We start from the raw sequence: 24,590 nt of genomic DNA on the forward strand, positions 1-24,590 counted from the left end.
CCATGAGCCATGAATTCCTGCCTGGAATAAACTGCCAACCTCTCCATGTGGTGGCTGGAGATCTCCCAGAATGACAGCTGATCTACAGGTTACAGAGATGAGATCCCCAGGAGAAAACGGCTGCTTTTGAGGGTGGGCTCCAAGGCATTATACCTTACTGAGCTCCATCCCTTCCCCAAAACCTGTTTCACCCCAGGCTCCCCCACTATCGCCAGTAATTTTCCAGCCGGGAGTTGGCAAACCCACCATCCAACACACATCCGGCTGCCATCCCAACCCAGAATCCTCCGCGGCCTTTGCGGGGCAATAGAGTCGGCCCCCTAGAAGCGTCCCTCTCTGTTTCCTTGGCAACTGCTCGGCCTGCGCGCCCGGGCGGAACCGGAAATGCTTCACAGAAGTTCCGGTGGCGGCGCCGATTGAAGGCCCTGAGAACTGCAGGCGACGAGACGGAAGAGTGGCGAGAGGCTTGTTTGGGCCCAGGCTCCGAGCCGCCGCCTGCGTGGCCTGGGTAGCGGGCTGTGAGACGCCGCAGGGCCCTCGAGGCTCTTGCCTCGGCTCTGCGGTCCGCGCTGGTCCCCCGCGACGGCTGCTGCGAGAGAGGAGCGTCCCCAAGGGGCTCGTCCTCACTGTACGTGCCCTGAGGGGATGGGGCGGACGGGGCTTGTGGCCTGTCCCGTTTAAGCTCTTGGCAGCCCCCTGAGCGGGCCCTCCGAGGTGGCCGACTAGCGATCAAACCCAGCTGGCAGAACGACCCGTGCAGACGGGCGCTTGCAGTTGAAGGAGCTGTCAGAGCTCCGTTTGCGAGCCCCCGCTTGGGTCACTTAGCTGAAATCCTAAGCGGAGTTACTCCAGTAACTTTGACTGGAGTAACTCCTCTTAGGAGTTCAGTGTAGGAGAGCGAGCCTAAGCGGGTCTACTCAGAAGTAAGCCCCATGTTACTCAATGCGGCTTACTCCCAGGAAACCGTCTTGAGGATTGCGGGCTTGCTCAATGAACCAGACATTATCTCATGGTGTGTGGTGTGCGTGTTCTGGTTGAGACGGTCAAGGCAACCGAGCTCTGGTCAAGGGCTAGCTTTGCTGGGTGGGACCCATTCCTGCTTCTTGAAATAGCCAAACTTCTTCGTTTTAGATGCTTTTCTTTCATGTAAATACATCAAGATGGATAGCCCTGTGAGTCTGAAGCAGTAGAAAAGAGCAAGAGTCCAGTTGCAGCTCATTTCTTCAATTCTGAAGAAGTGAGCTGCGACTTACGAAAGCTCCTACCCTACCACCAAGTTTGTTAGTCTTATAGGTGCTACTAGACTCTTGTTCCTTTCTTTTGTGTGTTTTGATTCCTTCTGCTCTTGGAGGTGGGAGTGTCACAGGTTTGACCCTTGAATTGCCAATTAGCATAAGTAAACTAAAGTGGCCATAATGCTACACATTCTTTAGGTAGATCAAATGATGATCATCTTGGGGTGTAATAGAATTAGTATACTTTACAAGCTATAGAATTTTAGGCTTAATATGTTGAAAGAACTGGGCAGCATACTATTTTATTTCTAGTGTAATTTTATCAAAATCTAAATATGTTTGCTACAGTGCATTTCACTTACTGGGTGTTTAGCTTTTGCGGGAAGTGGTTTTCCCAGTGTGGTATAATTTTGTGCAAATGTTTCATAACTACTATGAAATCTGTATTTTAATAAAGAAAAACTCAGTGTTAGTTACTGAAAATAAAGTTTCTGTATACCAAGTTTCATTTCTTTGAAGTGATGTCTTATTTTCCCTCCAACTTTAGAGTTCATTAAATATGGACATAAAAATGTGACATCATACTTTGCATCAAACTCCAGAAAGTTCATTGGATATCTTGTCACTGGGCTTCAGCCAATATGGTAAGATTTTCTCCTGTCATTTTGTCAAATTAGTGCTTTTGATACATGCTGGAGAAGAGGAGGATGTAGCAGGTCTATGGTTTGCACCTTTTGATGTTAGATCTTGTTACATGGAGCCAGTTTCTTCAAGTTACAGAAGCATTAATGAACAGAGGAGATGGGGGTACTGGTATGCACAAGCAGTCTTTCTTGAGGCCTTTCTCATAGTTTTTACCTTTCCTGATTAATGTTGAACAGTAACATAAATAAGTAGTGTGGTCATCTTGCTGTCTCCTATAGCTTTTCTTCTACACCAAAGATCCTCAATATGGCACCCATAGATTTTAATGAGATTCACTTCCCGATTTAGGATTGCAGCCTTAATTATTAAACAAAGCTTTGCTTTTATTGATGAGAACATTTAACTTGCTATATAATTAATCCATGATTGTTAATAGTACTGATGGTCAGATAAAATTACACAAATCTGCAGAATTATTTAATCAAAAAACATGTTTCTGAGAAAGATCTTTATCATTCTTGCAGCAGCAAGCTTTAGAAATGGCATTGGATCGTGCTGAGGTATGTGGTAGACCAATTTGTCTGAATGTATTTCAAAGATTTATCTCTGTCAGCTATTTCTGATCTTCAAGACATCTTAGAACATCAGGAAGACAGTATCTGGGGGTAGAATCCTTGCAGGAAGGGGCTTGATGGAGTTGCCCTCCTCTTCCTCTTGTGCTGATGACAGTGGTGGTTCTGGTTGTCTGAGTGGTGGTGGGGGCAAAGAGTATAGCTTCCATAGCACCTCCTCCTGTTGGGTTGGGATTTTGAGCCAAGAGGAAGAGCTGACAGTATTAGGAAGCCTGGAGAAACATGCTCCTATAACCTACTGTTGTCAAGATAAGAGACTGAATTGTCATTATGTTGATGATATGTACATATGCTGTTCTTGCTTAAGATTGCACACTTGCATTCTTCTAGAAGCTGACCTTTCATACATACAAAGAGAAACTGTAGATTGGTGACAGAAATAGTCTGCACCAGAACGGTAACACCGAGGTGCTTTGGCTATGTAAACAATACTGCAGGGATGTAATTTCCTTGAATCTAATGGAATTAAAATAGCTACAGACTGGCATGATTGGCACCATTCAGCTGGCACCATATGTTTTTTTTTTTCATGCACCCATACGCTTCAGAGGCAGGCTGCTTCTGAGGACGTATTTGGCTCAGGAATTGGCCGGTGCCAGGTGTTGAACCTACAGCAGGTAGTTCTTTTTCCACGTGCAGTTTTTAAGGAACAGCCAGTGGCTAATGCACTTAACGCACGGTGTCCCATTTTAAAACACATCGGTATGTTTCAAGTCCGTGAGTCAGGCCAATAATTGTGCAGAGGATTATATTTTATGTACAGGAACATTCTTAGTGATGGATATAGATTAGCTCTCCGTAAGAAAACTAGGGTAATGGCCCAGTTTTGTGCATTTTAATACTTAGAAGTGAGGGTCACTGACTTCACTAGTATTTCCTTCTATGTAAGTGATCTAGCTTTACATGATACAGAGAAAACAGCACAGTTATCGTGAAGCTTGGTGTCCAGCCTATTGCAATTAGCTTCCAGGTAACTGAAATTGTGGTAAAAGAGAACTTTCTAATCATGTTTTTGCTAATTTTGTTAATCCTACAAATTTGAAAGCACACATCATTTTCAGGTTGCTTTTGAAGCTATTTGCTCATTTATGGACATTTAAGCATGTTTATGGCTTTTTCTTTCTTTCTCCAGTATATCATTGAAAGTGCTCGTCAGAGGCCTCCCAAACGAAAATATTTATCCAGTGGAAGGTAGGAAGTGTTTAATGCATCCAAAGGGATGGTAAAGTGACATAGAGCCTCGTGGCACTTTCAGGACTAACCAATTGATCATGACATGAGGTGTTGTGAGCCTAAAACCATTGAATAGTGCAATATGTTTCTTGGTTAAGGATGGACAAATGCTTTCCTTTCCCCATTAAATCTGATAGTGCTCAAATCAGCATATATTCAGCCGTTGGTTGCTGATGTTTCAAAAGGAGGTGCCAACAAGGAGCTGCCAAGTTATATATATATTTGATAATATCCAACATGGACTCATTAGAGACTGGGTGTGGCTAGGGGGGGCGGGAAGCTCACTTCAGAAATTAATTGTTCCTCCTTACAGGTTCAGATCCATCAGCTTCACTATTTCAACAACACTTGATCCACATCTGCTCTAATGGGATCATTCACTCTTACTGAATGCCATTTTTATTTGCTCTGTAGTGTAATTTAACAGAAAGGGGCCCTGGAGAACTGAGCCTTCTGGCTTCAGTTTATAATAGCTTCTCCCCACAGATCCCTTATTACTTTTTGTAGCTTTGTGTGCATCCTGTTTGTCTCTGTCAACTGAATGTGTATCTGACAAAGTGGGCTCTGGCTCCCAAAAGCTTATGCCACAATAAATTTTAGCCTTCAAGGGGCAGCAAGACTCTTTGTTCTTAGTGCTTCCTGCTTACCTTATCTAAAATAACATTTACTCAAATATTGTCTTTTTTAATTTTAGAAAATCTGTATTTCAAAAATTGTACGAACTGTATCTAGAAGAATGTGACAAGGAACCTGAAATAAAGGTAAGTAGAGTTTGTTTACAAAGTACCTATTCTGTGCTCTTCTTCTGGTCATTTGGATTGTGCTGTAGGGCACTTCCTCATTCATCAGAGAGTGCTTTTCAGTAGATCCTGGGCAGCTGTCCCCTTTTTGCTCGAATATAACAAGAGTCCTGTTGACAGGATCACGCGAATCTTTGGTGGAGAGGGAAATGGGCATTCTTTCCCTGGCTGTGGCTTTTCTAAGCCTGCAAACACCTTTTTAAATGCCTTTGTTGGGAAAGGATCAGTTTGGGGACATTGATGGAGTTAAAATGGGCTTGGCTCAAGTACTGAGGACTTCTGCCAGGTAAGCAGCGCTCAGTGTGTCTCTCCTTGTAGAAGATTATGGCAAAAGCCCTAGTTGCGAGAGGCAGTTTCAAACGCCATAAATTTAAGTGAATATTCAGAAGTTTCAATATTCAGGCAGTTTCAAACGCCATAAATTTAAGTGAATATTCAGAAGCAGTCCCTGTGGGCAAAAGCCACATTATGTGGTGGCTACATTGAAGAAAGGAATTGGAAAAGATCGAGCAGGAAAGCTGATAGGATACAGCGCAATGTTTCCGTTTTCCTTGACAAGTGGAATATAGATGATGGACAGGTGGCTTGTGAGAGAGCGATGGAGTCTTGTAGTTTTCATGAGTGCTGCCTGTTTTAAAGCAGAAGCTGAGACGTAACGTGAACTTGTTGGAGAAGCTAGTGATGCAAGAGGCATTGTCATGCCTGGTGGTGAACCTGTATCCAGGAAACGAAGGTTATTCACTGATGCTCAGGGGAAAGAATGGCTCAGGTAAAGTCAGAGTGGTGAAGCTGTGGGGCTCTTGACCAAGCATTCTTCCAAGCAGTATTTTATGAAGCTCATGTGGGCTGCTTGCTTTGGGACTGATTTTCTTTTGTGCCATTGTTGTCTTCAGCTCAGAACAAAGCTATTAAAAGCCAGATTCTGGAAAATGTAAGATCTTCTGTGCTCCTGCATATTTCCTACATTGTATGCAGTGTTTTTCCAGCAAACTGTACTCGTTCACTTAATCTGTATATATAAAGACAGTGTCCCGACTGACTCATCAACGCCCAGGCCAAACCTCTGGACCTAGAAATATGAAATTTTGGGAGAACATTCCTTTCATGATATAAAACCCTCTAAGAAGGGTTTTTATGAAATTCACCCCCTGAGGGGGTAAAAGGGGTAAAATGTGTTTTCCCAAAGGGCTTTAGCTTCTCTGTGTGGCTTGCACCCATGCCGATTGCCAGCTTGGCCACTCTTCCCTGATTGGGCCAGCCTTTCAAGGTCTTTTGCATATGCGGGCTGATTGGGCCTCACAACATTCCACATATCATCCTCCCCTCCCCCCGCCCCCCACTGCCCTCTGGAGACAGTTGGAACACAGAGGTAATTTGTGTATGCTGCCTGATTGGTCCTCATCTCCCACATTCTAAACAGTCTGCAGTTGCTATTGGGAGTCATTGAATGTGTCCCGAGGTCAAATGCACCTTCCCGTCTTCCCCTAAAACTTCACTAGGGTTGCCTACTCAAAAAAAAATCACAAACCAAAAAATGTTACATAAGTATTATAACTGGATTTAAAGTAGTTGAATACCATAGCAAAGAGCAGGTATTAAGCTAGTTGAGATACAGAAGCAAGGTCAGGTCTACCATTCCTTAGGTAACTTACTCATTTAAAACATTCTTAACCTGTCCCTTTGTGGGTTGAAGAGGTTTCTAATATAATAAAATCACATTTTTATAAAGCAAATGTGTTTTGCAACCATGAGCCAGAATTAGTTTTGCTGAACTAGAATCATTGTTACTCTTACACTGGGAAACCAAAAAAATTCTCTTACTTGTATTGTTTGTATTTTTTACTCGTATTGTTTTGGTTTTCATGCAGATTCAGAAACTATTCGGCTTTCCTATGAAGAAGGAGAATTGCTTGAATATTTGGACTCTGAGGAGCTTCCCCCCATCTTAGTTGATCTCCTGGAAAAATCTCAGGTTAGAAAGATTTTGCAAGTGATTGTATGTGGTCAGGCGATTGTACTGGAAGAAGTAACTGTGTGTTCAGTCATCTCTCTTTGCCCCCCTTTCTTTCTTTGACTAGGGCCATTTCCACACGCTCTTAAAGGGACGGCCCACTCACCGAACACTGGCGGCTTCTCCCCAGGAATCCACATGGCTCCATTTGCAAACTGGCTGTGGGCCATTTGGCTTCCATGTTTTTGGCACCTTGTTTGGGAGTGCGGAAAGTGTGTTCCCAGAAAACGTGCAGAAAACATGGAAGCCAAATGGCCCACAACCGTTTTGCAAATGGAGCTGGATGGACTCCTGGGGAGAAGCTGCCTGTATTCGGTGAGTGGGTAGTCCCTTTAAGGGCATGTGGAAACAGTCCAGTTTATATAGTTAGAAAGACAGATGGTGGCCAAAACTGGACCATTTTAAGTGAAGCTTTAATAATTTTTTAATGAGCATGGGTTTGATTAATGCAGTGTAGTTATTGGCATATACTGCTTGTCTCCGTAGGTTGAACTTTGACACAATCTCAAATCATAATAAAGAAAGCTTAACAGTGATTTGACGTGTTTGAATTGAGAGATCATACTTAATAACTAAATCTTCCACTCCAAAGGCTACTACACCATGAAGATGGAGAAGGAAATTTTTACCTAGTGCATTTCTTTTCAAGGGAAAGAGGGTTTTTTTCTTCATTGGATTAGGTCTCATCTCCAGTCCCAGGTGGGGTGAAAGATCTGCCTGGGTAATGAGACCTTTCCTAAAGCTTCCAGCTGTCAGTAAAGTCAGAGAGAGGATCCTATAAACTAAGAAATCCCCAAAAGAAAACTGATAGAAAACTAATTTAATTAAACTTAGCATAATAACATGGGAGAGAATCTCTTGTAGGAAAAAAAACCCCAGGAGCGAATGTGTGTGCACGTGGATGAGGACTTTTCTCTGTACCAAGACATCGGTTCTAAGAGAAGAGGGTTAGCAAAGCCAATGACTTGTACGATGCCATCTTAAGCAGCTCTACTCAGAATTCTACTCGAGTCAATTCAGTGGAGCTTACTGTGAGGAAAGTCTTCTTTGGATAGCACTGACAGTGAACCCAGTGGATTCCTGTCCATTAAAAAGTAATAAATTCACCAGACTATAAAAAAAATGGATAGGAGTTCATTCTTCATTTGAATGCTTAAAAGAGGTTTGTCCTAGGGAGGAAAACAAATTTGCTCCTTGTCAAAATACCCTGGTAAATAACCAAAGCTTTAAGATTTTTCTGGAGGACTCTATATCTGAAGCTGAGTTGAAAATATCCTTTTATAGTGTTCTGTGAAGGTGTGATCTGAAGACCATATGGCATCACTACAGATTTCTCCCCAAAAGGCTCTGAGGAGATAGGCCCCTAGATTAAGTCGGCAGGATACCTTTGGGGAATTCATCTTGGAGGAGTAGACTGTTACACCTTTTGCTTGAAAATGACACAGAAAAGTTGTGTATTACTTTAAAGATACGGTGCTAGTCCATACAAAGTTTGAAAATTCTACAGACAATAATAACAAAAATGCAATTTTTAAAAAATCCTACAAACCTTTAAGAAATGCTGCTTTCTTTGCTTTGTGAATGTAGGGTTATGATAAAAGGTGAGCATGGGTTTTGAAATCTGTGGAACAAAAGAGGAATCTGGCCTTTAAAACACTTTCTTAAACAATACAAAGCTCTGTTTCTGCTGTGAAAGCTTCCAGCTGCAAAGCTCTTCCTCCTCCAAGGAAAAGAGTCTTGTGAGCAGTTTTTGGGAAGTTGCATCCAGGAGCTCAAAGGAAAGCTGAGTGTGCTTGTAGAACCACATGAGGGCTCTTGAGGGTAGTCTTTGGAGGTATGGTGCTTTCAGGAGCTTTCAATGAAAAGGAAAACCGTACATCAGTCCTTTGTGAATGTTCTCTAGAAAGCTGGACGAAGACAAGGTCCGTCTTTTGGGGTATTTGGAAGCGGCATTCAGACCTCCTTTGAAGAAGAAAAGAACATAGTAAGACAGAGCAGAAGTGTGCTGTGATGTTATCCATGAACACCCCTTTAAGAAGGCTTACCAGGTGTTGTTGTAGGCTCGTCCAAATCTCTTGACAATCCAGACGAACATTTCTCAGTTCAGTTACCACTCTGTGTGATCCAACTGCTGGCAATCATGACAACCTGCTTGTGCCTTCAGAGTACAGGACAGGTGCTCTGCAGGTGCCTATATGCCCAGCTAAGCAATGCAAGGGATGTGACACGCCCTTGTCAGTTCAGAGTCCTCTGTGCTGTAGGTGTTGTCTATTCACACACCAACACAAAGGCTGTAAGAAGTAGATGAACCACTTTATACTGTACCTGTGACCGTGGAATGATACTCACAGAGGAAATCATCTTACCCAGCAGACTTGTTGGAGATTAGTGGACTTGTTTTGCTAGTATTCTGTGCTAACTAGCTGAGGGACAGACTTCTTTCCTCTTATAGATATGCTCTGCCTGCTGACTTTCTGTCATTATGTCTGAATGCTGGATCTGCTCAACTAGTAGAGGAGCACCCTTGAGGAGGTTGACCAGAATGGGGTCTTCCTTAACTTCAGTCTTTTTGGGAGAAAGACCTCGGAGGCCAAGGACTTGACTTCTACCTGAATCATGCTGAGGGAAGTGTTTGCCAGGGAGGCTGCTCCTTGTGAGCTTTCTGAGGCAATTTTGCTGTTGCCTGGACAGAAGTGTCTTGCTGAAGGATGCTCCATGATTTTGACAGATTACTCAGTGTAACTTGTAATGCTTTACCTACATACTCTCAAGTTCCTCTTCCCAAACGAAGGGCAGTGAGTGCCTTTCTTAGCTGCATCAGGAGAACAGCTCCACACCTCTGCATATGCTTTATGGCTTAACCCTCCCAAACTGAATTTGGAAGGCAAGGAGCAGAGGCCAGTTGGTTTTACTGTGGAATTTTCTTGTCAAAGATACATGATTTGTTCTCGTTCAAGTTAATTTCTGAAGAGCTTCTGTGAAACTTGCCTTTTTGACTAAGGCAGGAGGACTGTGGGAGCTATAGGGAAGGACCCACCTCCCAGACATATCTTTTGCCCTGCATCTTGGTCCCAGAAAGCATGGCCCAGCCTGCTGAAGAATCATTTCCATAGGGAGGAAAGGAGCAGACTGCTGAAAGGAAGAAATCAAAGTTAGGTGAGCCCTAGCTTTGCTTTATATTGTCAAAGGCTTTCACGGCTGGAGAACGATGGTTGTTGTGGATTTTCCGGGCTGTATAGCCGTGGTCTTGGCATTGTAGTTCCTGACGTTTCGCCAGCAGCTGTGGCTGGCATCTTCAGAGGTGTAGCACCAAAAGACAGAGATCTCTCAGTGTCACAGTGTGGAAAAGATGTTGGCAGGTCATTTATATCTGCTCAGGAGGGGTGGGGTTGAGCTGAGTCATCCTGTAAGAGTTTCCCAGGGTGTGGAATGCTAATGGAGGGAGGCTTCACTGTATCCTGAGGAGGTTCTTTAGCATATGGATTGGTGCTTGATGTGCTCATCTTCTCTGCAGGGCTATTGTTGGGTATAGAGTGTTTTGTTAGCCTGGTGTTTTTCAGGACTGGAAACCATGCTCTATTCATTCTTAAAGTCTCTTCTTTCCTGTTGAAATTGTGCTTAGCTTTGCTTGTTGGATGTTTGGAAGGGTCAGATCTTGATTTCCTAAATACTGCAAACCATGCTTTGGCTTCTCTTTATTTTATTTAGTTATATATTTACATTATTTATATTCTGTCTTTCTTACTGAGGCTTGCAGTGTAAATCAGCACGATCAACAGCTGGGACATTAAATAAACAATAAATGGGTCTCAGTTAGTTGAAGTATCTTGGCAAAATGTTTCTAGTCCTTAGAAGCCACTATTAGTTTACAGGTCAGCAGCTGTATGCCTGTATATGCTGTGTAGAGTATTAACAGAATAAAAATATGGAGTTCGCAGTGCTCTCAGGTTGGTGAACACACCTTGACATGCAGAGAAGTATACAAGTATATAAGTAATAAGTACTGTAAGTCTTATAACAGCATCCTGAGCCTACTAAAACATTTGCTTGCTTTTAAACAGATTAATATTTTCCATGGTGGTTGTGTCATAACAGAAATACGTGACTATCGACAGTCTGGTAATCTCAGATCTCCAACATACCAAAGTAAGCACATCCTTCTACGCCCAACAATGCAGGTAAGCACTTCAGAATGTTCCCGAATTCTCATGGGTTTAAAAGAAAACAAAAGAATCGTAGCATCCTAACATGTCAGTTAAGGTAGGTTTTTCATGACTAATAAAGTTTTCCGCTTTTTTTTCTCCCCAGACCTTGATTTGTGATGTGCATTCCATTACAAATGACAACCACAAATGGACTCAGGTAACAGATGTGGCAACATCTTGGGTGACCTTAGGGTTGGCTTCAATCTGTTGTGATATTCTAGGCTGTCCTTCTAACACAATCCAATATTTCAGCCTCAGGAGAGTCCAGCACCATAAAAGGTTACATTTCACCAAGGTGGTAAACACAAAGGTATCCTTCTCTTTACCAAAAGAAATACCTTACACGTAGAGATGAGGGCAAACTTATGCTAGAACCATTATCCCTGAAGTTTTCTGTGCAAAGGGAATTCTTTCTCTATAAAGGAACATTCCATCAATTTAGATGTCATGGATATGGCTAGGAATACAGGCGGACAGTTACTGGTCTTGACTGAAAACATCATACTTCTGCAGGCCAGCTAAATACGTCAGGTGGAGGCCAGAGACCCAGAACAGCTCAGCCCTGGAATGGGACAAGGATCAGAGCAGGAAGGAAATAATATAGCTCTAGTAAATTAGAAACAATATAATTAATATCAATAGACATTATATGTATCCAGTCCCAGGTATGAAATGTATCCTGAGAATTGCAAGAATGTAATCTTAATACAGAATTGAAGATATACAGTGTTTATTCAAATGCAAAACTAGGGTTTTTTTTTCAAAGCCTGCCTGGAAGATTGTCTTAAATTCACATACAAGATGCAGTTATGTCCACTTGGAGTCTCCAGGTTGACTTTGAGTGGAGACCTATGTATTTACTTTTTTCTCTAGCAGCTCAGCTGGATCCAGTATAATCCCTAGGCTTTTCACTGAGTTAGTTGGGTCATGCACTCCAAAAACAGACAGAAAAAACTTTGTTTCTCCCACCTTACCCTACCATCTCCCCATCCAAGACAAAATCCCCTTCCCTCAAAATAGAAAAAAAATCTCAATCTGTCATAGAACTCTCAAACCAGGTAAAGTCAGATCACGTGGCCTTCAGGCAGGTAGCAGCAGTAAAGATCCAGTCAGGCAGTGGTAAACCCCCAAAATAGAGAGGGCAGCCAGAGGCTAAGCAAACCAAACACTCTCCAGAAATCAACACAAAATGGAGTCTGCTCTGAACCAAGTCTGCTTTTTTAACTCCTTGAAGATTTTGAAAAAGGCTGTCCCATCTGAGAATCCCTTATTGGCCAGAGAAGCAGAGCTGCTGCATCAATTGGCTCACACAGTCTGTCCCTCTGCCCCCTGCTTCACTCCCCCTATCCTTGGAAAAAAGCCCAGGAAAGAAAGGGCAGGGGTGTGGGGGACTTACTAGCCTGGTTGCAGGTGTGTTTGCTGTATAAAAACAAATTAACTCAGTTGTATTCAGCCAGTCATTATCTTGCTTCCTGGATCTGTCCAAGGAATCTCTGATTTGTACTGGTATAGTGGAATTATACCAGATTGGCAAAAAGCTGGCTATATAAGCTGTATGTGAATACTAGTTTGTATACCCCTACTATATACCACATGTGAAGCTTCCATGGTGAAATAATATTTCAATATTTGTGTTAGCACACTCTGATCTTGTGCATTTGCAGATATTTAAGTCCCAGTGATCTCAATGATGTTTACTCTGAAGTAAATGTGCCTAACAGCCGCCTTAGTGTTTTCACTGCCCTTTTATAAGTCTTCTCTGTTTGCTTTCTAGGAAGATAAACTCTTACTGGAAAGCCAGCTTATCCTGGCTACAGCAGAACCTCTTTGCCTGGATCCTTCCATTGCAGTAACCTGCACAGCCAACAGACTCCTGTATAACAAACAGAAAATGAACACTCAGCCCATGAAACGGTATTGGAAAGTAATAACCTGCGCTGTTCTAGAAATCTCTTTAGGAAAAAAAATTGATTGATTTAATGAAGGAAAATATTTTAGGTTTTATTCACGAAGTAGGTTTTGGCTGATTTTAAAATCCATAAGAAAAAAACCTTAAAACTGAGGAAAGCACACTTTAATGATAAACAGGTGACTTTAAAAAAAGAAGCCGCAGCAGCAGCAGCAGCAGCATGCAACAGGCCCAAGAGTTGCGCTTTAGGCGGATGTGGTGCACAAATGTGATCCCGATGGTTCTGTTAATCTCTCAATGTCTTGCAGATGTTTCAAAAGGTACTCCAGATCATCTCTGAATTGGCAACACGAAGTGTCCCATTGCCCCACGCCACCCCAGCTCAGGTTGCTTGACTATTTGCAGAAGAGAAAGGAGAGGAAAGGGGGCCAGCAGTATGATCTCAAAGTTTCCAAGGCTGGAAATGTATGCATATTTTTGAAAACACAGCAAGTTGCATAAATATATGAATTGTCTGTTGTTCATATATCTTTCTTTGCTGTTTTGTTTTTGCTTTCAGTGTATAGATATGTGGAAACAGAATCCTTGCTACTTGACTGTACCATCTGAAGTGGATGTAAGTTTATAGCTTCCTTTTAAGTTTACAGGGGGTTTTGTTTGTTTATCAAATAATTGTAAGAGTAGGGTAGAGTAGAATAGAATGAGCCTCTGCATTAGAAATAAAAATGAATTGAGTTATTTGGTACAGTCTGTTCAAACAAATGATAGTATTTTAAAGAACAGCTATTTGGCTACAGTAAGTATTTAAAGGAGAACTAATCTGTCAAGGTATGACTGAAAACAGGACTGAAAATCTGGGTTGGATTCAAACTTGCTCGACTGAAAGGAGCTTGCCCAGGCAGATGTTTTCCCTGCAGCCTCCTGTGCGCCTCAAAAAAGGTGATGTGGAGCGCTACAGTGCCAAGAGGGAACTGGGCAGAATCACTCCTCTACTACTACTTCAGAGGGAGAAACAAAGAGCAAGGAAGATGGGCATGGAGCAAAGATCACGGGGTGCGTGTGGGGAGGTAATGGTGAATTTCCTGCATTGTGCAGGGGGTTGGACTAGATGACCCTGGAGGTCCCTTGCAACCCTATGATTCTAAGATGCGTTTGAGCCAGCTCCTGCAGCTCAGCATCTTTGATTCCCAGCTTGAATCACCGTTGTTCTGCGCCTTCCTTAGGAAATACCCTCCCTCTTTGTGAGGATAATCAGCATAATTCTAAGATCCCAAACTGGAGACACCTCTGCCATCTTAACTCTTTGTTCTTGTTGTTAAATCGCTTGATTGCATCGGCATGAAGGTTTTTTAAAAAAGATTGTTGGATCACTACTCTTGTCTGTCTATCTCTGTAGTTTGAATTACTGATTCAGAATGTTACAGCAGTCCTTGATGCCATTCATCGTTCTGTTTTATCAATTTCCTGTTCCCTGATGTTTCTGAAGGTGGAAAAATATGCTAAGGTAGAAAAATCTATCAAGCCCGATGACTCGCAGCCAAGTGTCTGGCCAGCACACGTGAGTAACAGCAGCCCTTTGTGAACCTTTGCTACAGTTAAGATGAGAACTTCCAGAACTATCGGTACTTGAGTGTGTTTAGGTGATTAAGGGAAGATTCTAGGGATTGTTGCCAATTGTTAAGAGCAGAAGTGGGGAGTGGGGGATTGGCAGTTACAGTTTAAATCTTCCTTTCCGTCTCATGAATTACTCAAAAATGTGACTCGATAGCATGGAGACGTGCAGGTGCTTGTACTGACTGTCACAATGGAAACTTGACACATGATGCCTTTGCTGATTCGTGACACTCCCACTTCCAAGGATAGACTGCCTGTGACCATAGATACGCCATTGAACTGCTGTGACAAATTCATGAGGATAAGCACTCTCATTCTGTTTAATTGAAACAATCCATTTGTGAAGGATAGGTGAACCGGGCTGCTTTTTTGTCGCAGAAAGCATTCTGCAGTGCAGCCTGCACGGCTGCTTCAGTCGCCCTCTCTGCAACGTGGGCAAAGGGGTGTAGGCCAGGGACACTGGTTGCGGAACTCTGCTGGGTGTTGGATGCACGCAGAAACCGTGCTTCAACGTTGCTCAGGTTTGGCAATCCAGCCGGAGAGCGAGGAGGAGGGCCTGGGTGGCCCTGCTAAATGAGAGTGGGCCGAGAGGAGGGACAGAGAGGCCCGCGTGCACGCTTGAGCAGAGGAGAGGCTTGTGTTCGCTCTTGGGGCACAAAGAAGGGAGTAGGTGTATTTTAATAACAGGTCCCACCACCTTCCTCTTTATTCCTGTACACGTACATATTTATTTGTATACTTGACTTTCTTCTGAATGGGGACCCAACATGGCTTCCGTCCTTCTCCTCTCCTCCATTTTATCCTCACAACAACTCTGTGAGGTAGGTCAGGCTGAGAGCATGACTGGTCGAAGGTCACCTAGCAGGCTTTTATGGCTGAGTGGGGATTCAAACCTGGATCTCCCAGATCCTAGTCTGATACTAAGAGGAAAGGATGTTCCCAGCAACACCAAGAGGTCTGGCAGAAAACTCAAAGGAACAGAGAATGAAGCTAAACTTAGGGGGAAATATTTGCTCCAAAAAAAATCCCTGATCCATTAGCAGACCTTGTGCTAATGTGTCTCAGTAAGAAATAAGTAATAAATTATACTGATATTCTTCAGAATTGTGTGCATACCTAAAGCTCTTTAGTATTAACCCTGCATTTAGTATGAACCCCGTTGTTGTGTCTTTGACAGGAGATAAAAGACGATTATGTCTTCGAATCTGAAGTTGGCAGTCAGCTTCAGAAAACGAAGCTGACCATTTTTCAGTCGCTGGGAAATCCCTTATACTATGGCAAAATACAGATGATCAAAGGGGATGAAGATAACGATGGCCCAGCAGCTCCGTCGCAGTAAGTGGCATTTATCTTAAACTGTGGGGAGATTCCTTGTGGTATGATAATGAGGTGCATCCCGTGTGTGCACCAGAGCTGCACTAGAGGAAGAGGGACATGCCTGTTTTTCCTGCTTCTGCTGTGCCTCCCCAAATGTTGCTCCCTGGGGGCTGGATCAGTGAACTTCTGGGGGAGGGGGACTGGAGGGTATGCATTGGGGGTGAGGAATAGCTGAAAATGGCCCCCACCTTTTCCCATGGATAGAAATTCCTCCTTTGAAGCAGGAAAAGAGGAGCGAATCAAAGCCGGTGTCTTTTCTGCCATATCTCTGCTGGTGAAGTTCCTTTGTTATGTGTGTTAGGGCCCTTTTTTAATATAGCTAGTCTACATCAGGCTTAAAGAGAGAGGGATTCATCAGAAAGAGCTTGATAAATGAACACTGAGCAGAGCAGGGGGGGGTGCGGAGCTGCTGGCCAAGTTCAGTCTGGAATGTCTGGTTTGAAAAAGAATGGGAGGAGATGGCTGGAAGGACCAGAAGAGCAACGCTGTGGTCTCAGGCTAAGGGTCCGGCTAGTCTGGTGTCCTGTTCTCAGCAGCAGCCAGACAGATTTCTCTGGGAAGCCTCCATACAGAGCACAAAGACAGCAGCCTTACCCCCACCCCAACACCTGGTATTTAGCAGTCTACTGTTTTTCTCAGTGTTGAGCTTCTGTGTAGTTGTCATGGTAAATTATGGTGAATTGCAACAATATCCACTTCAGCTAACCATATGTATCTTATTTAAGTGTTTACTGAAGTCACTTCTAAACAGCCTCATAACCCATAAGTTTATCTGTTCCCTCTATCTTAAGCCCATATTGTGTGTTCTCTTGCAGTTTTCTTATTGGCTCAAAGTCAGAAGCAGAAAGGTAAGCATTTCATGAGAATTCCTTGTTTTTTACAGTTGGACTTTGGGGTGAAGGGACATGGTATGATGCACAACTGTGCATACCGTTGCTTGCGTGTACTTTCCAAGTTTATCTCCAGCTTTGTTAATATTGTGTCTAATATGTTTTGCATTAACTACCCTGTCTTACAAGAGTCCTGCTGGCCTGGTTGGAATTTGCTCAGGATTTAAGCTATTTTTTTATTGGCTTGGTGGAATGCTTCCTTGCATTTGGCTAAAATCCATTTGTTACTTCATTCTGGGGACCATGTGACTTGTTACTCTAACAGGTTAAGGCATTATGTAGTCAAATTATGTAATTCTTGTTCAGTCAATTGCTGCTTCTTGTTTCACCAGCATACAGGCTAAGATAATCAGCCACAGAATTTTATCCCTTAAAATATAGTTTTGTTTAGATCAACTACACCTCAAGCAGTGTTGAGTCTCTCAAACTTGAAAATTTTAAACTTCATTGGCCTAATGTAGAGATGTAAGGTGCTGCCTCTCACACCCCTGGATGGGACCATTTTAATCACTCCAACCAGTTGGCCAAGGCCTCTCCTGGTAAGAGAATTGGGGGTTAGCCCTGTGTGTCTCCCTGCTTCCTTTGGCTCTGAGAGGTACCCAGAGGTAGATGCTTTTCTCCCGAATCTTACCGTCAACTCTCCATGTTCACCCCTATTTCCATGACCAAGGGAACCATCGTTCCCCCTTCTAACTTTCTGGCTGCCATGCTGGTATCTGTCTCTCTGTGTTTCTCTCAGTGTGTTTCTCTCCATCCATCCAGTTTAACCCTCGAGGCAGTTTACAGCGTACATATGAAATACAATATTAAAATAATATGAATACAAACATTATTGTGGTTCTCTGCTGTAGAGTCAGTTGATTTCCCACCAAATACCACACATCCATTCCCTCAGTTCTCTTCTTGCCACCATCGGGAGAGGTTCCTTCTGCCTGGAGCCCTGATTCACCTTCAAGAGTGAAATCTAAGTACAGGATTTCTGTTCATCTCCTCAGAAGACTGTCTCAAAAATCACTCTTCCAAAGGTGTGCTCAGTGTGAGACTAAAATGCCTCACACCAATGAGCACAAATTGTGCCTAGTCTGTCTGGGTGAGTCCCGTAGTGTGGCTGAGTGTAAGCATTGTCAGCACTTCACACCCAAGGCCAGAAGTGACAGAGTGTTCAGGTTAAAGACGGCCCTTCAGGAGAAGGTTTGGTTTGGTTTCTGTTGGAACCTCATCCATCGTGTAGGAGCCCCAACCAAGATCTGAGGCAGCCTTCCTTTTGATTCTGTCTATGATGCCAAACTGTACTAAAGGGCGATTACTCGTTCTGACAACCCCAATGTCGGGTTGGTCTTGGATCTGATCTCCAGTTCCATTGGGCCCCAACTGCTTGTTCTAGGGGTGTGCGCTTCAGGTATCCAATTCGGGGGGAAATGTGAATCGGGCCCGATTCGGAAAGCTTGTTCTTGGAATAGCCTGCTAAAAAATCTAAGTACAGGACCAGACACTGACCAGCCTCCACATCATTCTCAACTCGCCATGAGAAGCGGCATCATTCCACCTTGGAGCCGACCCATCTGGAGGAGGTTGTAAAGCCCCCCTTCTCTGTCTCAAACACTCTCACTACATAAGGGTGAGGTTTTCTTCTAGACAGAGGATATCATCCTGGAGCCAAATACAGCACCCATCCTCTGTTCTGGGAACTTCCAATGTCCGGGATATTCAGCCTCAACAGCCGACATCTGCACCAACAGTTTGGCCCTCTCAACTGGTTCTGACTGCTCCAGCTCACTGGTGTCCCCGCATGGCCCCATCCTCCAGCCAAATGATCTTGTGGTAAGATTCTGTGGGATGGCTTCAGTCTGTGACTGCTGCCTTTCCAGCACCGCCACCAGCCCCAACTATACATCCAGTTCTGATGATGGTTCCGACATCGGCTCCAGCCCTTTGGATCTAGCCAGCCTTAGCTGTCTGCTCCTAATCAGAACACAAAGAACTCGCCTCCCGTTCAGATCTCACTGACTTGGCCTCCGATCTCTCACCAGAGGAGTCAGTAGGAGAACCTACATCCTCCTCTCCCAAGAATGATTACTGCCTTTTTGAAGAACGAATGGCCAGAGCCTTGCAGTTAGACCACTCTGCATCCCTGCCTAAACCTAACAGTAAAGTTCTGCAGGTTTTGTATTTGGACATACCAGCTACAGTGGCCTTCCCGGATGTGGAGGACTTGCTCAACATTGCGAAAGGAGTGTGGGAGAAGCCCACTTCCTTCCCTGCTACATCTAAAAAGATCAAGCACCTCTACACGTTTTTTTTAGTTTTTTAAATTTTAAAACATTTATTAAAATTGATTTTAACTTCTTATAAACAACGATAGCATTAAAGATAAACAACAATAACATTAAAGATAACAATAAAACCAGCTGCTGAAAGGTACAATATTGATATTCCTATGTTATGTCTGTTGAGTCAATAACTCAGGTCATCTGCGTGGATTCTTTCAATGTTACACAAGATTGAAAGCTTTATTTTGTTGTCGATTGTTCGGAAGGATAAGATGTATCATGATGAACCAAACGACTGAATAAATTGTCGGCGCATGTCATTTTTTGTTGTGCAAGGTCCGACTAAGGATGTATAGTCATGTGTGTTCATAGATTTGAAATTTTCATAACATCATGGTTTGGTACCCTGGATTTTTGGTTGTATGTTGTTCTTGGCTATATGTTCAATGAAGGGAAGCCGTTTTTCTGTGGAATCCATTCTTCTGTGGTGTATTTCAGCTTGAAGGAGGCCATCTGATTTTCTCTATAATGTAGTGGTCCCATAACTTAGAGTACCAATTTGCTAGTGTAGGAGGTTTCTGTGATTTCCACTTTAAAGCTATTGTAGTTTTCGCTGCCAAGAAGAAGATCCTTATGCGATCATGCCTGATAATGTGATATAGTTGAGTTCTGCCATACCTCTACAAGTTGAAGCAGAAAGACTGATGCTTTCTGTTTACGTACCTTCCCCCATCTTCCCTGGGGGCCAAGGAAATGCAGGCCAGATACCCCCATGGGTCCCAATCAGCACCTGCCAACAAGTACGCCAAACCGAAAACTCGATTCCTTGAAAAGAAATGTCTGCTTGTCAGCATCTCTCAACTTTTGGATTGCCAACTATCAGGCAATCATGGGTTCATAAGCCTCTTCTTTCCACTAAACATAAGCGCTTAGCAGGAGACTCTCGGACCTTCGCCAGGGTCCTTCAAGATGAGGCCTTTTGTCTTGCCAAGCAGCTCACAGCAGATTGTTCGGCCAGATGGATGCTGTCCTGATGAGGCGTCGTGCCTGGCTCCATTCCATTGTCCTGACACATGAGAAAAGAGCCGAGATCGAGGGCTTCCCGTTTGCTTGTTGTTCTTAGGTGGGACTGCACCAGAAGAGGTGATGATGAAAACAGGGTTACACTCAGGGGTCATTTTGGAGAAAAAGAGTGGGAGGAGCTCATTCACATATGCCACGCCCCTTGCCATCACTGGAAATGTTTCATTAGCATAACTGATTTGCATATGCCACACTCCCTGGCATCACTTTTCCTGGCTGTTTTGGACCCAATCCTGGCCATTCAGGGCTGAAATTGGGCCCAAAATGGCAAAAAGGGGCTGAAAATGGCTGAAAAGGGGCCCATAATGGTCAGGATCGGGTTGCTGCTGAGCAGGAGAGTGATCCACTGCCCATCAGAGGCCCAATCCAGGCCATTTTGGCCCCAATCCAGGACGAAACGGGCCCAAAATGGCCGAGAGTCTGGTGAGCAGGGCCACCTGACATGTGACCTCTTTGGGGAACTGCCGGACCTGCGTTCCTGCACGTTCCCCCTCGAAATGAGCCCTGGTTACACTTACCTGTAACTGTTGTTCATCGAGTCTCTTCTGTGCAGGCTCGCATTTCCTCCCTCTTGCCCCGCCGAGAGTTCTGCCAATTAGTTATAGTAGATGCTGGTGGCTATGGAGAACTGAGGGAACGGATGGACACCTCCTCTCTAGGGAGGGGCAAACTGCACATGCACTGAGAGGAGGAGACACCCCTTTTCAGGCCTCAAAAGCTGGACACCTTTTCACCGTGCCTGGCCTGCATGTGCGCAGCCCCGTGTGGGTCTGCACAGAAGAAGCTTGCTAGACAGCAGTGGTAGGTAAGTGCAACCATGTCTTGCTTTCTCCCAGTGGGGATGCAAAGCAGCTTTATATCATACCCCTCTCCACTTACAACAACCCTGTGAGGTAGGTTAGACTGGGGATGTGATTCATGCTCTGATCTGGTGAATGGGATGCATTTTAATGTCATGTTGCAGGGTTGTCAGTCAGTACCAGGACCTAGTTCGGAGTGAAGCTAAATGCCCAGTGAAGATGTTTCGCAATTCTGGCGGATCAGTCCATCTAAGCCAGCTTTCTCCCGGAAAGGAAATTGAAGTAAGTCATTATGCAGTGTGAGAAGACGCCTTTATGGCTAGACAATGTGGCATCTTTATATCATAGACACTAAGTGGAATCTCGTGTAGTCAATTTCCATTAACTATGTGAGATTCCACTTGGAAATTAACGACAGGAGATTCCACTTACTGTCTGTGTTTAACAGGCACGCTTGCTTTTTCATCAGGACTGCTTGATTTTTGTCCACTCCACGTGAAGGCCGAGCAGATCACCACAACTTAGTCTCCTTTACAAGTTCTGTCCCTCTTCACTCCTGGAGATTCAGTTTGAGGATCTTCTGTCAGTGTTTGAAAATTATGACAGAGCAGCACCCGAGGATTACGAAGGAAATAGTTCTCTTCTCCTTTCCAGCGTCCCTCCTGTTTGCTTCACAGGGGTTGTGGACACTGGAGAGGGGGAAGAACTTTTAAGTACTGTGGTCTCATGGTTCAGCACTTTCACAGTTTAAGGACTGTAGCAATGTACGTCTGAGGCTTTTCTTGAACTGTCCAGGGAAAGGTGTCAGTGGGTGCTGTGTTGGGGACCCCAGTCTAGGCAGTGATTGGAAAACCTCCGCTCTTAAACTGCAGGATCTTGGCAAATATCCACAACATTTTTTTAAGCCCGTAGGATTGCATTGATACAATGTACACCCCAGGATTGCCTTTGTCTTTTTGGCTGTTGTATCACACTGACGGCTCCTATTTAGTTTCCCATCTACCTGTATCCCACGATCTTGTTCACACACAGTGCTACCCAGACGTGTATCCCTTATGCAGTATGCTTGCTTTGCATTTTTATTACATGGCACTTATCCATGTTAAATCGTATCTTATTCAAATCTGCCCTCTTTTCTAGTGTGATCAGATCTCATTGAATTCTATCTCTATCTTCAAGGGTGTTTGCTATTACTCCCAATTTGGTGTCATCTGCAAATTTAATGAGTAATCCCTTCACACCCTCATCCAGATCATTTATAAAAATACTGAAAAGTAGTGGGCTGAGAACCGAGCCCTGTGGCGCTCCCTCCAGCCAGAAGTGATGCCATTGACAGCTACTCTTTGGGTGCCGTTATCCACCTAACCACCCTAGTCCACAGTCCACTAGTTGACCCATCAGGACATCATGAGGAACCTTGTCACAAGTCTCTTGCTTAGGAAGGAGAATAAATGGGATTTGGATGGAAATAAAGGGGGATCGGAGAGGAGGAGGAGCATCAGTTCTAGGAGCCCCTCCCCCTCCCCTCCAAAGTGCTTTCCTGTGGAAGGCTGAATAAAACCCCGTCCCTCGTCAATGCTGACTTTTATTCATTTACCTTTATTTAGTACATTATGCTGTGTTATGATCTGGGTTTTTAATGGCTTGTTAATCTTCTTTAGGCTTTATTTTGTGAGCTACCTTGAGCAGATCTCTGAAGAGGTGGTGTGTACTTTGTCTAAAAATAATTGATGGGTTTTTTGTTCTTGTTTGTTGGTTTCAGCAGCCAGAATGTATATCAGCTTATATCCAGTCTTCCGTGCTGGGCAAAGGCGTGAAGCACCGGCCGCCTCCCATCAAGCTTCCTTCAAGTACAGGAAGCAGCTCCTCAGGTAGACACCATTTTAAGCTTTCCTTGATCCTTTTGATTACAAAGAATAGGAGGGAGAGATTCTTAAGTATGGCTTTGCAGATAAGGATATTTTTTACCGCGTGAACGTCCGTGAGCAGCCTGTCTCAGTCGCCCGTTCTGTGCAGTTCTCTGCAGCAGGGGAGGGCTCGTGCCTGTGGCCTGGGCAGCACGGCTCTCCTGGGGATGCATGCTGAAGCCCAGCAAGACCATCACTGTGTCATCTTTGTACAACGTTTTATTTTTTTTATTGGGCTTCTATTCTGCCCTCCCCACAAACAGGCTCAGGGCAGGTTATAGCAATGAAGCATATAGTCTACATTTAAAATTTACAATAAAATCATAGCATTTCCATAAAACACCATCCCCAGACAGCGACCTTATAACACACCCCTGCTTGTAATACACAGGGAGGGAGGGAAACAAGCCAGTCAGTTTGAGTTGCAGCTCATACGGGGGCGGAGCTAGGTGATCAGATCCCCCCCCCCCCCCGCAACAAGAGGCCGACTGGGAGGCTTTCCGGATGACTGCTGGACCGGCCTCAACCATATGCCTGGCGGAACATCTCACTCTTGCAGGCCCACTGAAACGATCGAAGATCCTGACCACATAGAGGCCATGCATGCATCCCTCACAGAAGAGTGGCAGGTGCCTCTCCCAGTGGAAAATGAGGCCATAGGTTGATCAGCCAAGCACAAAAAGCAGGGGTTGTGGGGGCGCGTCTGACTAGAAAGAAAAACCTCAAAGGTCTACAGAAATAGTTATATGTAAATTTTGTAAGTTTTTATAAAGTGTTTTTGTAATTTTTGTAAAGTTCAGCGCATAATACAAAGTGCTAAAGTGCTGATAAATAATTCATAATAAATATACCATTCAATAAATATCCAATAAATCAATAAAGATACATGCAACTCTGATCAAAAAGTCCAACCAGTTTAGTTTCTCCAATCAGAAGTTGTTGTATACTCTTGAGATGTTGTATGTAATGTCTCTTGTCCGCTGGTTCTGTTGTGCAGATGTTAACGTCCTTCTGGAGCAATGGGCCGTCGGCTTCGCAATCACTTGGAGGTGGGAACCTAAATTGCTGGAGCAATTTATATAATATATTCATGAGCCTTTGAAAAAGCATTTGCCGAAATGGGATATCAGGCTGGCAGAACCGGTCAGGCTCTTCAGCCCAATTTCTGGCTTTTGGCTGTAACCACTAGACAACGCTGTCTTGTGAATAAGCTCCGGAAGGACGTTAACATCTGCACAATAGAACCACAGGACAAGAGACATTACATACAACATCTCAAGTTTACAAAATTTACATATAACTATTTCTGTAGACCTTCGAGATTTTTCTTTCTATGGCATAGCAATTACTCAGAGGAGCCAGCCCCGTTGTTGAAGTGGTAGACAAATCCAGGCAAAATTTGGTTGCCTGATGTTGTAGGTGGCAGTGACGAAGCTCACAGCTTGTGTTGTGCTCATGCTGAACAACTACTCATAGGAGAACCGGTTTAGAGGGGGAAACTGTTTCTGATGTGAGCGCATGGAGTATAACATGGATTACTTGTGCTTTTCAGGTAACATTTTTAGTCCACAGCAGTCGAGTGGCCACCTCAAATCTCCAACTCCTCCTCCTCCTCCTCTCCCTCCTCTGAAGACTCCTAGCGTCTCTCGGAAGCAGTCTCAGGACCTGAACCAGCTGAGCCTGCTCCCACCAGCCGCCCTGTCCCCCGCAAGCTCATCACAAAGTGAGTCCCGCCCTAAATTCTCCATTAAGTCTTCATAGGCTTCTCATGATAAACTTCCTTACCGGCTGATTGGAGAACCTAAATGTCCATCCAGCATATGCTAAACTGTATCTAAATCTGTGCAGCACTTAAGGCAGGCCTCTGTTGACTGTATGTACTTTGTTGACTGTGATTGTATTTGTTTTTCTGTATAAACATACGTGTACGCACCTTTTGTGTATACGTTTTAATTCATTTTATGCAATCCGCGTTGGTC

The 24,590-nt window shown here is 44.0% G+C and overlaps 1 protein-coding gene across 9 annotated transcripts in view; it reads left to right on the forward strand.

Moving 5' to 3' along the window:
- Nucleotides 1-445: 445 nt before the first annotated feature.
- Nucleotides 446-24,590, forward strand: part of SUPT20H (SPT20 homolog, SAGA complex component) — a 34,608-nt gene continuing 10,463 nt past the window's right edge. For 6 of the 9 annotated variants that reach the window (XM_055003038.1, XM_055003041.1, XM_055003040.1 and 3 more), the window contains exons 1-18: nt 446-628; nt 1,783-1,879; nt 2,405-2,440; nt 3,645-3,703; nt 4,440-4,506; nt 5,185-5,314; nt 6,414-6,517; nt 10,618-10,734; nt 10,865-10,918; nt 12,536-12,675; nt 12,979-13,135; nt 13,230-13,286; nt 14,157-14,228; nt 15,462-15,619; nt 16,477-16,509; nt 20,869-20,986; nt 22,467-22,575; nt 24,164-24,334. In XM_055003038.1, coding sequence (XP_054859013.1) covers nt 1,877-1,879; nt 2,405-2,440; nt 3,645-3,703; nt 4,440-4,506; nt 5,185-5,314; nt 6,414-6,517; nt 10,618-10,734; nt 10,865-10,918; nt 12,536-12,675; nt 12,979-13,135; nt 13,230-13,286; nt 14,157-14,228; nt 15,462-15,619; nt 16,477-16,509; nt 20,869-20,986; nt 22,467-22,575; nt 24,164-24,334 — 1,585 coding nt within the window. In that variant the 5' untranslated portion in view covers nt 446-628; nt 1,783-1,876. The remainder of the gene's footprint in view (nt 629-1,782; nt 1,880-2,404; nt 2,441-3,644; nt 3,704-4,439; nt 4,507-5,184; nt 5,315-6,413; nt 6,518-10,617; nt 10,735-10,864; nt 10,919-12,535; nt 12,676-12,978; nt 13,136-13,229; nt 13,287-14,156; nt 14,229-15,461; nt 15,620-16,476; nt 16,510-20,868; nt 20,987-22,466; nt 22,576-24,163; nt 24,335-24,590) is intronic. The other 3 variants (XM_055003039.1, XM_055003046.1, XM_055003042.1) reach the window with 2 other exon arrangements.

The sequence above is a fragment of the Eublepharis macularius genome, chromosome 18, assembly GCF_028583425.1.
Source record: "Eublepharis macularius isolate TG4126 chromosome 18, MPM_Emac_v1.0, whole genome shotgun sequence".
NCBI classification, from domain to species: domain Eukaryota; kingdom Metazoa; phylum Chordata; class Lepidosauria; order Squamata; family Eublepharidae; genus Eublepharis; species Eublepharis macularius.